General features: G+C 43.2%; 2 protein-coding genes across 3 annotated transcripts in view; both read left to right on the plus strand.

Moving 5' to 3' along the window:
• Positions 1–813: 813 nt before the first annotated feature.
• On the plus strand, positions 814–8,549 carry rtca (RNA 3'-terminal phosphate cyclase). Its single transcript, XM_079665733.1, has 11 exons — positions 814–976; positions 1,103–1,203; positions 3,943–4,086; positions 4,418–4,541; positions 4,968–5,026; positions 6,364–6,505; positions 6,962–7,083; positions 7,430–7,488; positions 7,702–7,796; positions 7,879–7,983; positions 8,206–8,549. Exons 1-11 carry the CDS (start codon positions 932–934, stop codon positions 8,302–8,304), a joined length of 1,095 nt encoding a protein of 364 aa, XP_079521859.1. The 5' UTR covers positions 814–931; the 3' UTR covers positions 8,305–8,549.
• Positions 8,550–15,482: 6,933 nt separating this feature from the next.
• The window catches only part of cdc14ab (cell division cycle 14Ab), a 32,112-nt gene continuing 25,289 nt past the window's right edge, over positions 15,483–22,305 (plus strand). For both annotated transcript variants that reach the window (XM_079674095.1, XM_079674094.1), the window contains exons 1-3: positions 15,483–15,900; positions 17,224–17,314; positions 18,218–18,293. In XM_079674095.1, the coding sequence (XP_079530221.1) occupies positions 15,804–15,900; positions 17,224–17,314; positions 18,218–18,293 (264 nt within the window). In that variant the 5' untranslated portion in view covers positions 15,483–15,803. The remainder of the gene's footprint in view (positions 15,901–17,223; positions 17,315–18,217; positions 18,294–22,305) is intronic.

Consider the following 22,305-nt stretch of genomic DNA (forward strand, 5'->3'; position numbering starts at 1 on the left):
CTCTACATATGATAGATCGGTACTTTATTGATCCCAATTTGGGAAATGTTTGCGTTGCAGGCAGCAGCATAAAAAACACAAGGCAATGTACATAAGAGAAATTAAGACACAGAAATAAAAAGTCCAAAATATTTCAGAAATAGAAATAAAATAGCATTAAAAGGTTAAAAAAAATCTCGATATTATTGTAATCCTACTTTTTTATTTATTGTGTTGTACTCACCATTTACTGCACATTAAAAAACTGTTTTTAATTGTATTGTTATTCCTTCTATTCCTATTATTCTTATTATCACGCAGTGACTGTGCAGCATCCCTTGTTGTAGAAAGTGACTCCTGCTGCAGTTCCCTTTGCGGCCTATAGGGGGAGACACCTCTGACGCACCAGACCATAAAGTTCTCTGAAACACCGGAGCTAAACCGGAAATGGTTTTCAAAATAAAGGATATGTTATCGAAAATGTTACATATATTTATGTGAATATAGTGTCAAGGCTGCTGTTCCTATGATAGTTGAACTTTACTGTGATGTTAAGCCTGGCAGCGGTGTGTTACGGAGTATATCTGGCCTCTGAAATGTCCGAATTAACCAATCAGAATCAAGTATTTAACGAAGCGTTTAATAAAACAAATACAAATTGTTATTTTATAAAAAAAAAGAAACAAACAGGCTCCAGAAACACATACAAAGTTAGATTTAATCAAGAGAAAAAACGAATGACATAATTAAAATGTCGCTTTACTGACAACAAACAACCGCGAGTCATTCTTCACAGCAGCAAAACAACTCCTCGTTCTATTTTGAAATGCACCGGAAGTGCGTGAGGCTGTTCCGTCTAACTCGACACACAGAAGTTGAATCAGCAGCATCTCTCCGGCGGTTCAGAAGCAGACTCTCTATTAAACAGTTAAAGTTAGGTGTTCGGCAGAAGATGGAATCTGAGGTGATGGAGATCGACGGCAGCGTGATGGAGGGCGTGAGTAGATTCAATAAACACTTTAATATCACCGCGCTGCTAACATGCTAACAGAGGAGCTAACTAGCTAGCTGGCTGTTCTGACCGGTGTGTGATGAGTTTCCTCCCCGTTTTCTTTCTTCTCAGGGCGGGCAGATCCTTCGGGTTTCCGCGGCGCTCAGCTGCATCACGGGAACCTCCGTGAAGATCACAAAGATCCGGGCCGGCAGGAGCACGCCGGGGCTCAGGTGAGTTAGCGTTAGCTCAGCGGTAGCTCTAAACCCCCAGGAAGGGAGAGCGATGAGGCAGTTTTTTGTGAATGAACGTAGTGGCCGACGGTGGTACTACAACATTATGACGTCATTTTAGCCCAAAAGCACTGTTTCCCATTGATTTACATTAGATAGATGGATAGATACTTAATTAATCCCAAATTAGGAAATTATATTGATCAACGCAGCATTTTGACAGGCAATCTACAAGAATTGCAAAAGTAAGAGTATCTAAACAGTATAAAATATACAGAATAAATTATAAATATTATATTATATACCAATCTGTGAACATATACAAAATGGTGTACAGTGGCTTGAAAGTAAAATAAATCCTGGGAACACATAATATGAGAAATACCTTTTTTTTTTTTTAAATAAACCATTTCCATCTCAAAATAGAAAATAAAACGGAACTAAGCAGTAGAATAAATACAAGTTGACTGTTAAAGTTAAACATCTGTGGACTATCTGGGAAAGAGACGTCTGTAAATAATTTAAGCAAAAATAAACAAACACTTTAATATCACTTTTTTTTTAAATCATCAGGTTGTAAAATGTTCAAAAATTTGAATCCAGACTTTATTTCTCCCTTCACTCATCTGATTGAGCGGAGAGAGGGACAGCGGAGGCGAGGCTTAAGGGAAACCTCAACTGCGCATGCTCAGTGGGCCCACATACGGGTACTTTGTTATGCATTTCGGTCTTCACGCGCCATAGAGCGAGTCTCATAGGAATGAACGGAGCCCCGCCTCTCTCTCTTTGCACAGACATGGCCAGGAGCTAGCAGGCTAACGTTAGCCTATTCATTAAAGTGCAGCCGCTAACTTACTCTGCAGATAACAATAAAAACAGAAAAGCTGCTGTATTTATAACTACTTTATTGTTTCTAACAACATGCCGGATCCAGGTTGAAATCACCTGTTGGATAAAAGTTTATTTTAAGTGCTGCTGTTTGGAAACTTTGATCAAACGATATGCGTAGCATCAATGGAGACCAGACTGCATGCAGCGGGTTATAACGCAAGAGTTTTTGAAACGAGCATAACTACTATAAGATTTAATCATTAATTTAGTTAATTACATGAAGTCGATTTACTGTTCTGCATGCATCCTCCTCGCACAGAAGCTTGATCATGTGTGGAAATGAAGCAGAAAACTTAGCAGATTCTGTGTCGCAGTCCTCCTCCCTCACCGGCAGCTGTGCATCATGTCTGATAATTAGTTTTATTGATCTCCTGGAAGGATCTCATGTGTGCCGATTTCACCAGCAGTCTCTTAGGAGCACACAGCTGTTTTAATAATAGATGACTTGTATGTTTATTTGCAGTAATATTCCAAAAAAAATCAGATGTGTGTATTTTTTCTATGGACTTCTGAGATTAGCTTGTCTTGCTTCCATAAATTATTGTATTTATTATAAATTCTAACCGAAATCAATTTTATAAACACGAATTAAACTGTAAATATACATTTTACATAGAAAACCACTATTTATTTACCCTGTTAACGCACAGTAAATGCAACGCAATTAAACCCTATAAAAACTTTGTAGAACACATTGTAAACACACCGTCAATGCACTTAAAGTCCGTTTAGACGCATCGGCACACAAGCAAATCTTCTATACAACCAATAAACTGAAGTCGCTTTTACATTCTCCATCCACCCGCCTCATGCAGACGCTTCAAATGTGTGGAAATGAGACAGAAAAGTTCTGTGTCAGTCTTTCTTCTGCAGCTGTGCATCATGGCTGATCTTTACGTTTATTGATCTCATGTGTGCCGGTTTCACTTTAAGGCCCGGACACACCAAGCTGATTTTGGCCGTCGATGGGCGTCAGGCCAACGATGAGCGTCGACACGCCCTACTCCGATTGGTGTGTCCCGCACCGTCGTGTCTTTTCGGCCGTGCCGACGCCTTTCCGGCCGAAAAAGTCCCAAATTCGACATATCGAATCGGTGGGCAGCCGGCAAAATAAATCACTCTGATTGGTTGTTCAGCCAGCGAATCGGTGCATGAGAAGCGAAACGGAAGTGAGGGACCCAAACAAATTATTAAGAAGGCAAAACTGAGATTTGATTGAACTCCAGCTCTCGACACAGGTTCAGGAAAGCCCCGTGAGCTTCTCGCTGTAGAGGGAAAATGGAACGCACACGCTATTTGTTGTTTGTTTATATCGCGCAGTCTGTTCTTCTTCTCTCGGTTATCACGCAGTCTGTCTTCCGGTTGTTGCCTCTTTTGAATGACGTCGGTTTAGTTCTAAGTAATAATACAGGAAATGCTAAATGTAGCTTTGTTAGCATATCCCACGCAGAATCAGAATGGGGTTTACTGCCAGGTCACACACAAGTCATTTGCTTTGGTGTATGGTGGAGCAAAACATAAACAACATAAGGAAATCCATAAAGAGGTTCTACTCTAAAGGATCATATTTAATGATGTTACATTTCATTTAGCTGGCTTTTACACAGTGCATTCAGCCGTGAAGAAACAAACTCAAAAGCAGGAACATTTCTTTCTTTAAACCCAACCAGTTTGAGAGCTACTGCTTTATCTTGACTCGAAGCCAATCCTTTGTTCGTGCTCCGTACAGAAGTTAAAACGGTTTCTTAAAGACAATGCGCAGTGTGCGACGAAGATGGGTATTGTTTGCAATTGCTGTATCATAAATATATATACTGTGTGTTTGTGTGTGTGTGTGTGTGTGTGCAGACCTCAGCACCTGAGCGGCCTGCAGCTGGTCTCAGATCTGTGTTCTGGGACTCTGCAGGGAGCAGAGATCGGCTCCACTGAAATCAGTCTGACTCCAGGAAAGATCCACTGTGGAAACCACACAGCCGACCCACAGACAGCCGGGTGAGTCTGAACACACTCGACACTAAAAACACCTTTTACATCAACACTGTAAACACACCTTCTAGATCCAGATAACGCGTTGTTAATATGCACTTTGAATGCACTGCACAGCCCTGTGTATGTCCAGACTAAGTGTTCATTCATATAGCTTGTTAAGTAAGTCTGAAGCATGTTACCTTCTCTGGCGCTGGACAGACTGGCAGCTTCTTCGCTCTCTAAAACTCTGGCACTGTATTTCTAAAGCTGCATTTCCCCATAGGGAGATCAATCAAGGTTCATCTTATTAATCCTATTGTGTGTGTGTGTGTGTGTGTGTGTGTGTGTGTGTTAGGAGTGTGTGTCTGCTGCTGCAGGCCTCCCTCCCCTGTGCTGTGTTCGCTGACGGACCCTCACAGCTCGTTCTGAAGGGAGGAACCAACGCAGAGATGGCTCCTCAGATCGACTACACCGTCAAGGTACCTGCACTGGAGATATACGGTCATACACACTGTTGACACGCTGATAACATCCTGTAAATGCACGGTTTATACACTCTAACAGTACTGTATATGTACAATGTAAATACTCAATGCAAATGCACTGTTAATATACACTGGAAATGCGCTTTATACCACTGCAAAAACACTTTGATTACAATATATGTACACTTCAAATACACACTATATTAACAATGATTACACCATCAATATACATTTTACATCAACACTGAAAACACTCCTTTAAATACAGATGGAACATTGTAAATATGCACTTTAAAAACAGCGTATACACTCAGTGTTTACAGGCGGTGTAAACCGTGTCATTACTCTTTAAGTACACATTGTATATTGCTAACAGCCTGTAAATATGGATGGATGTTAACGGCTGGTTTTCTTCTTCAGGTGTTTAAACCAACCATGGAGAAGTTTGGAGTCCACTTTGACTGTGACGTCAGACTGAGGTCAGTTTCCTGCTCGGTAGAAACATGTGTGTCTCTGTAACTGTGTGTGTCTCTGTAACTGTGTGTGTCTCTGTAACTGTGTGTGTCTGTAACATGTGTGTGTGTCTGTAACTGTGTGTGTCTCTGTAACATGTGTGTGTGTCTGTAACTGTGTGTGTCTCTGTAACATGTGTGTTTGTCTGTAACTGTGTGTGTCTCTGTAACATGTGTGTTTGTCTGTAACTGTGTGTGTCTCTGTAACTGTGTGTGTGTCTGTAACATGTGTGTGTGTGTGTGTGTGTGTGTGTGTGTCTGTAACTGTGTGTGTGTCTGTAACATGTGTGTGTGTCTGTAACTGTGTGTGTCTCTGTAACATGTGTGTTTGTCTGTAACTGTGTGTGTCTCTGTAACTGTGTGTGTGTCTGTAACATGTGTGTGTGTGTGTGTGTGTGTGTGTGTGTCTGTAACATGTGTGTTTGTCTGTAACTGTGTGTGTCTCTGTAACTGTGTGTGTGTCTGTAACATGTGTGTGTGTGTGTGTGTGTTTCTGTAACATGTGTGTTTGTCTGTAACATGTGTGTGTGTGTGTGTGTGTGTGTGTCTGTAACATGTGTGTTTGTCTGTAACATGTGTTTGTCTGTAACTGTGTGTGTGTCTCTGTAACGTGTGTGTGTGTGTGTCTGTAACTGTGTGTGTGTGTCTGTAACATGTGTGTGTCTCTGTAACATGTGTGTGTGTGTGTGTCTCTGTAACTGTGTGTGTGTCTGTAACATGTGTGTGTGTGTGTGTCTGTAACTGTGTGTGTGTGTCTGTAACATGTGTGTGTCTCTGTAACATGTGTGTGTGTGTGTGTCTCTGTAACTGTGTGTGTGTCTGTAACATGTGTGTGTGTGTGTGTGTCTCTGTAACATGTGTGTGTGTGTGTGTGTGCGTGTCTCTGTAACATGTGTGTGTGTGTGTGTGTGTGTGTGTGTGTGTGTGTGTCTGTAACTGTGTGTGTGTCTCTGTAACGTGTGTGTGTGTGTGTGTGTGTGTGTGTGTGTGTGTGTGTGTGTGTGTGTCTCTGTAACTGTAACTGTGTATGTGTCTCTAACATGTGTCTGTAACTGTGTGTGTCTCTGTAACATGTGTGTGTGTGTCTCTAACATGTGTCTGTAACTGTGTGTGTGTGTGTGTGTGTGTCTGTAACTGTGTGTGTAACTGTAACTGTGTGTGTGTGTCTGTAACATGTGTGTGTGTCTGTAACTGTGTGTGTGTGTCTGTAACATGTGTGTGTGTCTGTAACTGTGTGTGTAACTGTAACTGTGTGTGTGTGTCTGTAACATGTGTGTGTGTCTGTAACTGTGTGCGTGTTTCAGGGCGTACTACCCTAAGGGCGGAGGCGAGGTGATGGTGACGGTGAACCCGGTGAAGGAGCTGCAGCCGGTGCTGATGACGGAGAGAGGGAAGCTCACCAAGTGCTACGGGCGCGCCTTCGTGGCAGGAGTCCTGCCCTACAAAGTGAGAACCAGAGTTTAGTGTATGTGTTCATAGCGTCGTGGACAGTCCCCGTTGATCCACTGTCACAACAAACAGGAAGTGGATCAGATTTAGCCCACATGGCTAATCTCCAGCTGTTGTCCCCGGCCGGAAGATAACAGACACCTTTTTAAAATCACAACGCATCAACAGCATTAGTGATGAAGAAAGGATGAGAGACCAGGAGATGGAGGCGAGAGGATCAAAGAGAACAGTAACAACACACGTAACTACATACATGTCACATATAGCACGTCAAGGTCACATGACAGAAACCAGGGGTCCATGAACATGTTTCAGAACACCTTTATCAGTCCCACAGAGGGGACATATAGCAGCCAGGTATATATTGCACAGCTTCCTCTGTGGTGACAGGAAGTGATGTCGTAGTGGGTGTTGGATGATCAGCTGACCTGTGTGTGTGTGTGTGTGTCTCAGCTGGCTAAAGACATGTCGTCTGCGGCGGTGCGCACCATCAGGAGAGAGATCAAAGATCTGTACATCAACATCCCCGCGCTGCAGGAGAAGGAGAACGCCACCGGGAACGCCAACGGCATCATGTAAGAGTTCACTGCCAGAGAGCATCATGGGAAATGACAGATGGGATAGAGTGGTGCAGACGTCCCTGTGATTCAGCTCCCTCTCTCATTGGTCCCTCTCTCATTGCTCCCTCTCTCATTGCTCCCTCTCTCATTGCTCCCTCTCTCATTGCTCCCTCTCTCATTGGTCCCTCTCTCATTGCTCCCTCTCTCATTGCTCCCTCTCTCATTGCTCCCTCTCTCATTGGTCCCTCTCTCATTGCTCCCTCTCTCATTGCTCCCTCTCTCATTGCTCCCTCTCTCATTGGTCCCTCTCTCATTGCTCCATCTCTCATTGGTCCCTCTCTCTCTCTCTCTGTGTTTGCAGAATCATCGCAGAGTCCTCCACAGGGTGTGTGTTTGCAGGATCGGCTCTGGGGAGGAAAGGTGAGCGCCTCGCCTCAGGAGAGATTCAAACTGAACTTTAAACTGTTTTCATTTGACATGAAATCTGCAGCAAAGAGATAATGGAGCTCATCATATCATTATTATTACATGAAGTAGGCTCGCATGCTAAATGAAGAGGCAAGAAGATCAGATATTCTACTGTTGTCCATGCAGTCTGGTTTCCGACGCAGTGCTTATCAAACTGTGTCTCAGGTGTGTATGCAGAGCAGATCGGAGCTGAAGCTGCTGAGATGTTGCTGAGAAACGTCCGACACAACGGCTGTGTGGACGAGTTCCTGCAGGACCAGGTGAGACGCACCTCATGACCTCACTGTGAGGTCACCGTGTACGTATGGATTTTGAAATGCTGACCTCTGACCTCTTCCTCAGGTCATCATCTTCATGGCGCTGGCGAAGGGAACCTCTCGGATCCGGACCGGACCGGTGACGCAGCACACACAGACGGCCATCCACATCGCAGAGAAGCTGACTCAGGTCCGCGGAAACACATTTCAATATATATATACATTCAAGGATTCAAGGCTTTCCTAATACTGATATATATAATATATGAACTAATACTCCTGTATATATACTTTAATACAGACATCTCCACACGGGTGTCGGCTCATCATGAGAGAAAGCACAGACTCGTTTTTGCTTCATTTAAAGAAGTATTAAAGTGTAAACAATAACTAAATGTTTTGTGTTTTTCAGGCAAAGTTCACAATAACAAAGTGTGACGACGAGCTGAGCAACGACGACACGTTCCTCATCGAGTGTGAGGGGTCAGGAGCAGCTAACGCACACATGTAGACACACACACGTAGACACACACACGTAGACAGACACATGAAGGGACATGCATATAAACACCCTTAGAGAAACACATAAACAAATCGCGTACATACTCGCCCGTAGAGACATGAACACACACACCTACACACACACACACACACACACACACCGCTGCTCATGCCCCCCCCCCCCCCCAGCTGCTGTCTCTCAGGGTGTTTCATTAAAACTGTAATAAATCAATAAAACCGCTTCTGTTTTTTAAATCTCTTCTTCATGCTGTTTTTGTTGTTCAGGCTCTCTGACTTCTAAAAACAATTAATCCTGCATTTCCCATAATGCATCTGGACAGAGACATAATCCTGGTTTCACATGAGGGGGAAATCTGTGAGTTGATCGGGGTGTCATACCAGAGTTTAAGGGAGATGTGAAGCCAAGACATCGGGGGTGATATCAAAGGTTTCCTGGGACTTTAGCGTTGGGGGGTAAACTACACTTTAACATGAACAGGGTTCAGCGAGGTGTGAACGGGAGAGCTTCACAGTCTGAGCTAAACCTGAGCGTGAAGGTAAACTTGGACATTCATAACGTGAGGTGTAAGCCAGAGGTTTGTCCACCAAGTGTAAATATGAGAGTCTCTTGCATAAGGGATAACCTCGAGAGTTAAGTGAGGTAAACTTGAGTTTGACGTTAGGGCAGTGGTTCTCAAAGTGGGGGATGCAGAGGCATGACGGGGGGGGGGGGCGCGAGAGACCAGGAGGAAAAATGGTTATTAAAAAAAATTATTTTTTTAAAAATTATTGATTTGAAAATAATATGATTCAGTACTCTTACGTCTGGGTCTCTGTTTCATTGAAGCCCGGCTCTGTGTGGAACGAGCCATTTTGTGTGCGTGCGCGAGAGAGAGAGAGCGCACCGGTACCGGAGATCGTTGTTGTTAGCTTCTTGTGCTAGCGAGCTACGCTAACGGATATAAGGAGTTTTTTCAACCACAAAGTGGAGGAGAGTCCTCTCCTGTCAGACTGAGAGCCTCAGTGAGCTAAAGGACTCTCTCAGTGTTACCTCAGTGGGTCTCAAACGGTTTGGTCACCATTAATGTAAACAATTATTTCCGAGGCACACGTTTATATGATCATTATAGTTATAAAAAAATAAGAGAATAAATGAAAAACAGGTATGAAATACGATGACATTAAAAAAAGAATAAAGTTTAAAAGGGGAGTGATTTGTAAAATATCCATAAAGAAAAAGTAAATCTGTTCCCCGGACCCCCCTATGTGAGGTCCACACACCACCTATAAAAATAGTACTTTACCCCTGCTTACACCTATATGCCGTGAGCTGATTATCGAGCCTTCATTGTAACAGTCACACTGTGTGTGCGTGGGGAGTGTTGCAGTAGAAAATTCCACTGTAGCTCCTTAATGGGAAACCCTAAATGTTTGAGCACCCTCTATGAAACGTCAAACTACCCCACAGCACCCCCAAAATAAATCTCTGGCGCCGCCACTGAGCCTCACTATTTGTATTGGGGGGATCCGACTTTTTTTTTTTCTCCAAAGGGGGGGCCTGACAGAAAGAGTTTGAGAGCCACTGCCTTAGGGGTTAATTAAAGAAAAACCCAATTTTAAATTCAGTAGTGAAGTGTAAACCTGAGAGATTAGCTTGAGCTGTAAACCCGAGAGATTAGCTTGAGCTGTAAACCCGAGAGATTAGCTTGAGCTGTAAACCAGAGAGATTAGCTTGAGCTGTAAACCCGAGAGATTAGTTTGAGCTATAAACCCGAGAGATTAGCTTGAGCTGTAAACCCGAGAGATTAGCTTGAGCTGTAAACCCGAGAGATTAGCTTGAGCTATAAACCCGAGAGATAAGCTTGAGCTGTAAACCCGAGAGATTAGCTTGAGCTGTAAACCCGAGAGATTAGCACGAGCTGTAAACCCGAGAGATTAGCTTGAGCTGTAAACCCGAGAGATTAGCTTGAGCTGTAAACCCGAGAGATTAGCACGAGCTGTAAACCCGAGAGATTAGCACGAGCTGTAAACCCGAGAGATTAGCTTGAGCTGTAAACCCGAGAGATTAGCTTGAGCTATAAACCCGAGAGATTAGCTTGAGCTGTAAACCCGAGGCTTTTTGCGTCAGGAGTAAACCCAACACTTTAACGTGAGATTTCAACTCTACAGTTTAAATTCATGGCAAAACCATGAACCAGGTATGTCAGTCGTAAATCCCTGTATCTATGTTGCATGGTGTCCTTTCTGTTTTTCTGTCTTCATGTGGAACCGACTTGCAGCAGGTCTCCCATGAAAAAGAGGTCGATGATCTCAATGGCATTCACCTGGTTACATCAAGGTTTGAAATGAAGATGGAAAGAAGAAAACCCTAGGGTTAAACCCTAACCCTAACATGTCACCCATTGAGCATGTTTGGGATGCTCTGGATCGGCGTATACGACAGCGTGTTCCAGTTCCTGCCAATATCCAGCTACTTGGCACAGCCATTGAAGAGGACCAACATTCCACAATCAGCAACCTGATCAACTCTATGCCAAGGAGATGTGTTGCACTGCGTGAGGCAAATGGTGGTCACAGATACTGACTGGTTTTCGGACCCCCCCAGACCCCCTCAATAAAGCAAAACTGCACGTTTCAGAGTGGCCTTTTATTGTGGCCAGCCTAAGGCACACCTGTGCAATAATCATGCTGTCTAATCAGCATCTTGATATGCCACACCTGTGAGGTGGGATGGATTATCTCGGCAAAGGAGAAGTGCTCACTATCACAGATCTTTTCAGATTTATGAACAATATTTGAGAGAAATGGTTTGTTTTGTGTATAAAGAAAATGTTTTAGATCTTTGAGTTCATCTCATGAAAAATGGGAGCAAAAACAAAAGTGTTGCGTTTATATTTTTGTTCAGTGTAGCATCACAGAGCAGCACACTGAGTTTAATAGATGTTGTACTCATAAGAAATGACTCTGGAGAAGCTGCAGATAGAGCCATAAGAAATGACTCTGGAGAAGCTGCAGATAGAGCCATAAGAAATGACTCTGGAGAAGCTGCAGATAGAGCCATGAGAAATGAATCAACTGATTATTTAATGTTTCATGTTGTTTTTATAGGCAATCATTGAAGCTTTGTTAGTTCCAGGTTTAATATGTGCAATAAGTTCATTTCAATAAGTTCTGCACTAAACATTGAACCAGTCCGGCCCTCCACTAGTACACATTTTTAGATTTTGGCCCACTGTGTGTTTGAGTTTGACCCTGCTGGTGTAAACCAAGAGGTGAGTTGTAAACCTGGGACTTTAAGGTCAGGGCTGAACCTAGAGTTTAGCGAGAGGGTAAACTAGTGATTAACGTTGGGGTAAACTACAGTGTCTCGGGTGACGTCTAAATCTGAGAATTTAGGATGAGGAGTAAACCTGAAAGTGTAAAACATGTAAACCCGATAGATAAGCATGAGGTGTAAATACGAGGATTTTACGTCCGTTGTAAACTTCAGTGATAAAGTGACGTGTACATCTGGGAGTTTAGCGTGAGGGGTAATAGAGAGTTTAACGAAGGGCCAAACTCCGGGGTTAATTGTGAGGGGTACAATCTGAGATTTATAAATCAGGGGTTAGCTCGATATTAGCTTTAGGTCTAAACCTGAGAGATAAGCACGAGGTGTAAACCATCGATGTTTAGGGTTGAACCATCGATTTAACCTAATATGACATTTATTAAAGTATAAAAACAGTTTGATGGAAAATCCTGTTTTATTAATTGACGTATATAAGCTATAAATGTTGGCTCACATGTAGTTTCTCATAATGTGTCAGGTTTAAATGTGATTTATTCTGCAAAACAATATTTAACCGGGACCTCTTCTCCATGTCTCTTCTACATCAACATGTGTCCCCTCTTCTTCATGTCTCTTCTACATCAACATGTGTCCCCTCTTCTTCATGTCTCTTCTACATCAACATGTGTCCCCTCTTCCTCATGTCTCTTCTACATCAACATGTGTCCCCTCTTCTCCATGTCTCTTCTACATCAACATGTGTCCCCTCTTCTTCATGTCTCTTCTACATCAACATTTGTCCCCTCTTCCTCATGTCTCTTCTACATCAACATGTGTCCCCTCTTCTCCATGTCTCTTCTACATCAACATGTGTCCCCCCTTCTCCATGTCTCTTCTACATCAACATGTGTCCCCTCTTCTCCATGTCTCTTCTACATCAACACGTGTCCCCTCTTCTCCATGTCTCTTCTACATCAACACGTGTCCCCTCTTCTTCATGTCTCTTCTACATCAACACGTGTCCCCTCTTCTCCATGTCTCTTCTACATCAACACGTGTCCCCTCTTCTCCATGTCTCTTCTACATCAACATGTGTCCCCTCTTCTTCATGTCTCTTCTACATCAACATGTGTCCCCTCTTCTTCATGTCTCTTCTACATCAACATGTGTCCCCTCTTCCTCATGTCTCTTCTACATCAATATGTGTCCCCTCTTCTTCATGTCTCTTCTACATCAACATGTGTCCCCTCTTCTTCATGTCTCTTCTACATCAACATGTGTCCCCTCTTCTTCATGTCTCTTCTACATCAACATGTGTCCCCTCTTCTTCATGTCTCTTCTACATCAACATGTGTCCCCTCTTCCTCATGTCTCTTCTACATCAACATGTGTCCCCTCTTCTCCATGTCTCTTCTACATCAACATGTGTCCCCTCTTCCTCATGTCTCTTCTACATCAACATGTGTCCCCTCTTCTTCATGTCTCTTCTACATCAACATGTGTCCCCTCTTCTTCATGTCTCTTCTACATCAACATGTGTCCCCTCTTCCTCATGTCTCTTCTACATCAACATGTGTCCCCTCTTCTTCATGTCTCTTCTACATCAACATGTGTCCCCTCTTCTTCATGTCTCTTCTACATCAACATGTGTCCCCTCTTCTTCATGTCTCTTCTACATCAACATGTGTCCCCTCTGTGGAAAGAGACTCTGAAAGTTTCAGGAACAAAGATTCTCTCTCTTTTTGATACATTTCTATAAAAACCTGTCTGAAAATGAGCTGATCAGATTTTGGCCACTTTATGATGTCATAACGATGTTTTGTCTTGAGTAACCATTAGCCAATCACCAACCAAGGTAACCCCCCCCCTTATCACCTGAATCTCCTCCTAGAGCTCCATTGAGTTCTTTGTAACCAAATGTCTCTCAGAGGGGCGTGGGGAGGGGCTCCTTATTTTCATCTGAAGTAACAGACAGAGAATCAGCACTTTGGAAACAGGGCTGAAACAGAGGGGATTATGGGTAATGCTGCAATGATCTGTTTGGTGTTTCAGCCAATCAGAGACAGGCTCTGGGTATATCCGACACCTGTGATATATTGATGAAGAGGAGGATAATAGGAGACCTTTAAGAATGTGCTTTGGAGCAGCAACACATCTGGCACTCAGTCACTAACATATACATGAACACACATCTCTCTGGTGTTGGATTCTGGGTATTGTAGTTTGTTTTGTTCTGGACTTCCTGTGGCCCCGGGTTTTGTTTCTGTGACGTCTCTGTGTCAGAGCCCTCTCACCTGATGTACAGTGCGTACAACAGGTAGTCTCAGACCTGTGTGTTGAAACCTGAGGCTGTAAACTCACACCTGGTTCCCCTCTGGACCAGGAGACACCTGACCCGGGTCACCTGAAACCACCTCCCTCAGTCTGCACACCGCCCTGCAGCATGGCGGACGCCGGGGCCTGGAGGAAACACCAGGACGGGCCCCGAATCCTCCAACATGGACTTGGACTTGGACCTGGACCTGGACCTGGACTTGGACCTGGACCTGGACCTGTACCTGGACCTGAACCTGGACATGGACCTGGACCTAACCGTGTGTGGATCTCTCTGATCGCAGGTGAGATGCAGACATAAACAGAGCAACATTACTGATGCTCTGCAGGGGAATATTCAAAGGTGTTATTATCAGATGCTCAGCAGCTACAGAGTGGAAATGGCAATGAAATTCTTCTGACCTGAGCTCCTCCAACGATGCAACATATATCATAGAAATACAAAAATACAAAATAAACAGTAGTGTAAAAATCTATATACCTGTCAATAGAATATGATATGTACAAGAACAGAATATGAAATTAAATAATGTACATTAAGACAAAATTAAACACAGAAGACATGATAAACGAGTAAAACAGACAAATTGTTTGGTATTAAACCTGTAGTCAGAAATCTTAAAACGAGCCAATCAGGTGAGGTTATTCCAGCTGTTACCAACAGACCTATTGAACTTAATAAAGTTATCTGAATATCGTCCACTGGAAAGCACCAAATGTTGTTTTATTTTCACTTCTGAATTGGTTCAAAGCTGCATTTTAACTGTGACTTCGGGATACTTTGCTATATGGCATTTACATTTTCTATAATACATTGCATACACTTTCATCCCACATTACGTAAAGAGTTAAAAAGAGTGAAATCAACCATAAAAACACAAACATCAAATACAAAAGTATGTGCAAATATATATCGGATTTCTCCATTTTCGTTTAAATTGTACCGCTTAATTACAGATACTTATGTAAAGAAGTGCTATTGTGGAATTACAAATAAAAGTTATAACTCATATTTTTATCAAGACCCTTCTGGGCTTCCATAGTGTAATTTTTGGCACAGGTATAGGACCAGGTGACTGCAAAATAAAAGTCCTGAATCGTTTTGTTAAAATTTATATTTCTCTTGTTTTAGGGTTACATTTATTATTTAGGTGTAACGGTTTAATGTGTATTATTATTAATAGTGAATATTCAGAGTCAAACTAGTATTGGTGGATCTTCAAGACTCTCTGATTTTAACTCAAATGTCAAATCTGAATTATGAATGTAAACAATAACTAAATATATTTCTCCTTGGAGGATGGAGACTCTCCCAAAATGGAAATACATAAGGATAATATATCTACATTTACGAATCGTAAAAATGTATGAACGATTCCTTTATTAGGTGAAAAAAGGGAACATAACATCCAAATACTAAATCGCTCGGTAAGTGAAAGCCTCATCGTGTGCGTGAATCTCCCAGCGGACCCTGAAGGCATCACAGCGCGTCCTCATTGATGATTGGCTGCCGTTGCCATGGGAGCGGCTTTCGTTGCCGTAGTTACGTGTCTTAAAGAGGGATTTGCTCAATCAGAGTTTCAGACTCAGAGCGTCGTGAAGCAGTGCTAGCATGCTAAACCAGGGATATTCACCGGTGAAAAGTGGAGAAAGGAATGACGGGAACGGTAGAAGGGTTCTCATGTGAGCAAAAAAGGGCCGCAGGGGCTGATGGGAAACTGAGAAGAAAGTTTATTTCAACTTTTGACTAGTTTCGGTTCACCGAAACGTTAGCTCCGCTGCTAGCTCTGCTATAACGGCTAACGGCAGTTCGAAAAGTTACTGGAGGTACACCGCCGGGGATTAGACGGACCCATTGGGCCAGGGATTATACGGACCCTCCAGGCCGGGGATTAGACGGCCCCATGACGGTGGAAGGAGTGAGACACTCCGCCATCCTGTCCGCCTTGTTCGGCGGGACGGACGAGTCCGATCCGCTGGGAGCCGCGCAGTTCATCAAAGGTACCCTGATTTAGAGCAGAGCACAGTGTATTTAAAGTACGTATACTTTAAATAAGAGCCTATCAGAGGTACACATACACTGATTATATTAAGGTAAACATACTTTAAAAAAGAGCTTATTAAAGGTACAACAACACCTATAATAAAGATGTACAAATACTCAAATACTTTAAACTGGAGCTTATTGAAGGTACAAATACAGTTTATTTCAAGTACAGCTGGAGCTTATTGAAGGTACAAATAAACAGTTTATTTAAAGTGTGCATACTTTAAATCAGAGCTTATTAAAGAGACAACTAATCCTTAAATAAAAAGGTACAAATTAGAGCTTATCGAAGATACAAATACACTTTTCAATTAAAGTACACATTCTGCCTTGCCACTACTTTATTTATTTAAGGCAAGTTTATTTATATAGCACCTTTCAACACGAGGCAATTCAAAGTGCTTTAAGATAAAAATCTAATGGTGACAGACTTTTAAATATACATAATAATGCTTTTTATATTGGCAGAGATTGTACTGTATTAACAAAACATGTACATTTACCTATAATAGTGAAAGTTAATACATGTCCAAGTAGATCAGGTAGTTTGGTTGATCAGGATCACCATGGTAACTGTGTGTAAAGAAATACACAGTCTCTCTATGATCGCTAATCAATCAGGTCATTATATTGATTATGATGCTACAGGTGTGCAGTGGGGTTTTATTGCGACATTATTGTCTTTATAATGATGTACATATTTAAAAAAATATGTTAAATGTTGTGACCTGCCTGGTTTAAATGCTGTTTTTGTCAAATCATCAAGATTTCAGTTTTGTGTTTCAGGAGAAAGAAATGTGGATATCAGGGATATAAATACAGGTGTGTCCTCCTGAGACTCTGACACTGAATACTGTGTGTTGTATAAAGGTCACTGTCCTGTATATTATTTACTGTTCCTGATTATACACCTTCACTTTTTATTATTTTTATAACGTTTTTAAAAAAATGATATCCCCTTTTTAGGTTAAGGGTTTCAGAGTTTTAAATTCTCCCCAAACTTCCAATATTATTCAAATAACCACATTTTATTAAGCTGATGCTTTTATCCAAAGCGACGTACAACAAGTGCAATAAACCATAAAGATCTCACTGAGGTCAACAAGAACAGTTTTTGAGGGTCGACTGTGGATATCGTGTCGATGTTCAACATCTAATACACTTCTAACAATTACATTGATTTGTTTTTGTTTTTCAAAGCGTCTGTTCCAATAATTAAAGTATTGTATTTATAGCATTAGGAAAGAAACGTGTGTGTGTGTGTGTGTGTCCTGCAGAACGTCTGTACTTCGCCACGTTACGCAGTAAACCCAAGAGTACGGCGAACACTCACTACTTCTGCACCGATGACGAGTTTGTCTACGAAAAGTAAGTTTATATGTTTATATATAACATTACTCTTTATATGTTATGTGCTATATACTGTGTGTGTGCATGTTCTTTTCCAACAGCCATAGCATATTTATTTATTCTTTTACTATCATTTTAACGGTTCATTGGCAACATTACTACACATTATTAAAAGTAAGTATACAATCTTAAATCAACTTTTTGTTTCAAATAAAAACTCTGTAGACTAAATCTTTTATTCAGAGAAATGTGCAGGATATTGTTGTTGCACTGCTCACGTATGTTGTTATTAACTAATGAGCACAAACCTGTTTCTGTCTAGAATATAAAATACACATATCATTTGAAACGAAGCTCTGTCACTCCGCCCAGCTTTAAGGTAACAGGTTCTGGGTTCTGCTTCCCAACACTCAGCTGCTGTACGGATGTTTCTATGGTTTCGCAGCTGATGAAAATTACACGTCAGACAAAGTGAATGAGATTCTTTGTTTTGTTTTTGGCAGTCTCTACATTTTTTTTTTTTGCCAGTATGAGGTCGGGAGGAAAGACTGAGAATAATCTCAACTAGGGAGTGGAGACGGATGACATATTTCAACCGGACCTGTAGCTCCTGTTGGACTAGACTCAGAGACTAGAGAGACTTTAATAAGCAGGAAACATTCAGCTTTTGAGGCGTTCCCTCTCCTGTAGTGTGTCAGTGCATGTCAATGGTCTGCAGAGGCTAAAGTCCCATACACTCCCAGCTTTTTGGACATTAAAGCATGGAAACATGTCACGGTAGAGACGCTAAATACTAAAATACACCTGAACATCAGCAGGAGATGGCCCCTTTTTAATGAAGAGGACATATGAGAGTCTTATCCTCACTTGTCAGAGCCGTAACCGATGCTTCCTGAAGGTAAACACTGCTTTCTGTCTCAGTTTCTACGCAGACTTCGGCCCTCTGAATCTGGCCATGCTGTACCGATACTGCTGCAAACTGAACAAGAAGCTGAAGGTGAGTTCCTGCTGACACTCACACAGGAATGTGATTCACCCCGTCACACAACATCACTCATTCACCTGGACTACACACTGATCAATCACCCTGTCACACACTGATCAATCACCCTGTCACACACTGATCAGTCACCCTGTCACACACTGATCAGTCACCCCGTCACACACTGATCAATCACCCCGTTACACACGGATCAATCACCCAGTCACACACGGATCAATCACCCCGTCACACACGGATCAATCGCCCAGTCACACACTGATCAGTCACCCCGTCACACACTGATCAGTCACCCAGTCACACACTGATCAGTCACCCCGTCACACACGGATCAATCACCCTTTCACACACGGATCAATCACCCTGTCACACACCGATCAGTCACCCTGTCACACACTGATCAGTCACCCTGTCACACACTGATCAGTCACCCTGTCACACACTGATCAATCACCCTGTCACACACTGATCAATCACCCTGTCACACACTGATCAGTCACCCCGTCACACACTGATCAATCACCCTGTTAGACAACTATCAGTCACCACGTCACACACGGATCAATCACCCTGTCACACACTGATCAGTCACCCCGTCACACACTGATCAATCACCGTCTCACACACTGATCAATCACCCTGTCACACACGGATCAATTACCCCGTCACACACGGATCAATCACCCCGTCACACACTGATCAGTCACCCCGTCACACACGGATCAATCACCCCGTCACACACGGATCAGTCACCCCGTCACACACGGATCAGTCACCCCGTCACACACGGATCAGTCACCCCGTCACACACTGATCAATCACCCCGTCACACACGGATCAGTCACCCCGTCACACACGGATCAGTCACCCCGTCACACACGGATCAGTCACCCCGTCACACACGGATCAGTCACCCCGTCACACACGGATCAGTCACCCCGTCACACACGGATCAGTCACCCCGTCACACACGGATCAGTCACCCCGTCACACACGGATCAGTCACCCCGTCACACACGGATCAGTCACCCCGTCACACACGGATCAGTCACCCCGTCACACACGGATCAGTCACCCCGTCACACACGGATCAGTCACCCCGTCACACACTGATCAATCACCCCGTCACACACTGATCAGTCACACACTGATCAATCACCCCGTCACACACTGATCAGTCACACACTGATCAATCACCCCGTCACACACTGATCAATCACCCCGTCACACACTGATCAGTCACCCCGTCACACACTGATCAGTCACCCCGTCACACACTGATCAATCACCCCGTCGCACACTGATCAGTCACCCCGTCGCACACTGATCAATCACCCCGTCACACACTGATCAGTCACCCTGTTAGACACACTGATCAATCACCCTGTCACACACTGATCAATCACCCTGTTAGGCACTCAGCTGATTCGCTGTCATCGTTGTTGGTTTTGTCTTGTTTGGTTTCTGTTGCCGTCGCGACGACATTCCTCAGTGAAAACACCTGAGACACAAAGCATCATGGGACATTATGATGATGGGATGAACACCTTAAATCTGTAGCTGGGTTTATATTTAGAACGCTGTCAGACCTCTGATGGAATATTATTCAGACATAAAACTAAAACTAATTTAAATATCTTTATTTATAGTCAGCAGAATATCATAAAGTGCTTCAAGAGGATTAGGAATCTTAACTTTAACACCATCAAAAGACTAAACAGTAAAAGATGGAGGACAACAAATCCAATCTTCTTTAACCCTTAGATGCACAAGTGGGTCTTTTTGGACCCGGTGAGGTGGTTTTCTTGAAGTATCTTTGTAATAAAAAATTTGTATCATTTCATAAAATCCAGCTATTCCTCCAAAAACATGTTTTGGATATCATGCCGTTCACATTTTAAATTGACATTTTAAGAAATCGTTTTTTTTGTATTTCTACCCCAAGCTTCCATAAGTGGGTCAAAAATGACCCGCATGCATTTTCTATGGGATCCTCTGGGAACCTTTGATTCTTATCACCTGTTGCTGTCAGGAATACATTCACTGTAGACCAGGGGTCTCAGACTCAATTTACCTGGGGGCCGCTGGACGTAGAGTCTGGGCCGCTTCAAGTATTCCGCAAAACATTTATTAAAAAATACAACATTAACAGTTCTTCAACATCTTCTTAACATGAACTGTTCTCCACAACATAACTATGTACAGTTGCTCTTTCTTGCCTCTTCCTTGCTGGTAGAGACCTGGCAGCGCTTCCTCTCACACAGCTGAGCCACATTTGGTTTGAGGGAGGAAGCAGTTGAAACCCTCAGTATGGCTTGAAGATGTGCATCAGTAAGTCTGGACCTGGACTTTGACTTATTGAAGGTCATGGTGGAGAAGAGCTGTTCACACATATATGTGCTCCCAGAAAGGCACATGGTCCGCTTGAACATCCTGGAAATCTCAGGGAAGGAGGGGGGGCAATTCTCTCATGAACTGTCCAAGCTTGTCTGCTTTCCCATTCACTTCCCTGAACTTGGCTTTGAGCTCAGAATTGCACTGCAGGCCGATGAGCTCCATTTGAAGCACACCAGGGGCATTTTCCACATCAAAGGAGAAGGGGTCTGCAAACATTTGGAAAGTGGCTCTGTGTGTCTTGAAGTCTGCAAACCGCTGATCGAATTCCTCCTGTAGCTTCACAATGGCATCAATATACTTCTCACCACTGAATGCTGTGCCCCTGTCCATGAGAGCCTTGCATGCTGGGAAGTGGCAGAGGTTTTTCTGAGGGAGCTGGGTTTTCCATGACATCAGTTTTGTAGAGAATGCTCTGACATTGTCATATCCTGCACTAACAAGCTGGCCCTGGCCCTGCAACTTCTTATTCAGAGCATTCAGCTCCTGCATGATGTCAACAAGAAAAGCTAAGTCTATGAGCCATTTGGGATCACTCAGCTCGGGAACAGCCATCCCACCCTTCTCCAGCATGAATACTTTCAGTTCTGTTCTCAACTCAAAAAACCTCTTCAGAACGTTTCCCCTGCTGAGCCAACGTACCTCTGTGAAGTAGAGCACATCCTTTAAGCCCCTGGATCTGATATGGTTGATGCATTTCACAACGACAGACATCACATTGTCAAACTTCAAGCATTTGCTGCAAAGGGCCTGCTGATGGATAATGCAGTGCAGAGCAATAGCCTCCTCCACACCCTCCTCCTCCAGTCCCTGTCATTGATGGTGCTCCGTCCGTCGTAATTCCAACAAACCTCTTCCATGGCAGACCGATATCCGCAATGGCTTCACACAGTTGCTGAAATATCTCCTGAGCGGTGGTCTGGCCATGCATTGGTTTCACTGTAAGCAACTCCTCTGTCACTTCAACATTTTAATCAACACCACGGACATACATTGCGAGCTGAGCGGTGTCAGTGATGTCTGTGCTCTCATCAAGAGCCACAGAGTATGCACGGAAAAGTTTGGTTTTGTGGCACAGCTGTTCATCTATGTCACTTGATAAGTCAGACATGCGCTCTGCCACTGTGTTAGCTGACAGGCTGATGTTGTTGAACTGACCCTTCTTTTCCGGACAGACTATACTTGCAGCCTGCAACATGCATATTTTTACAAACTCGCCTTCCGTAAACGGCTTTCTAGCAATCATCTCACTCCCCCCACCACCCCACCGCTCCAAGCAACACGGCAGGCCGCAAGCCGGTTGCTGTAACGGACAAAGACAAATATCTGCAAGCTGACGACATTGTGCATTTAAGCAACAAAAATGGACTACATATTTTTCATCTGAACACTAACAGCCTGAGACACAAACTGGCTGAACTCAGGCAGCTATTCATGAACGGTAAGGCAAGCATATTATGCTTTTCTGAGACCAAATTGGACAATTCCATTACAGATTCAGAGATTGAAATTGAAGATTATCTTGTCGTGAGAAGGGACAGGAACGTGAATGGAGGTGGTGTCTGCATGTACGTACATAAAGACACCAATTTCAAAAACCGTACTGACCTGCATC

Source organism: Notothenia rossii (assembly GCF_949606895.1).
Source record: "Notothenia rossii genome assembly, chromosome: 1".
NCBI classification, from domain to species: Eukaryota; Metazoa; Chordata; class Actinopteri; order Perciformes; family Nototheniidae; genus Notothenia; species Notothenia rossii.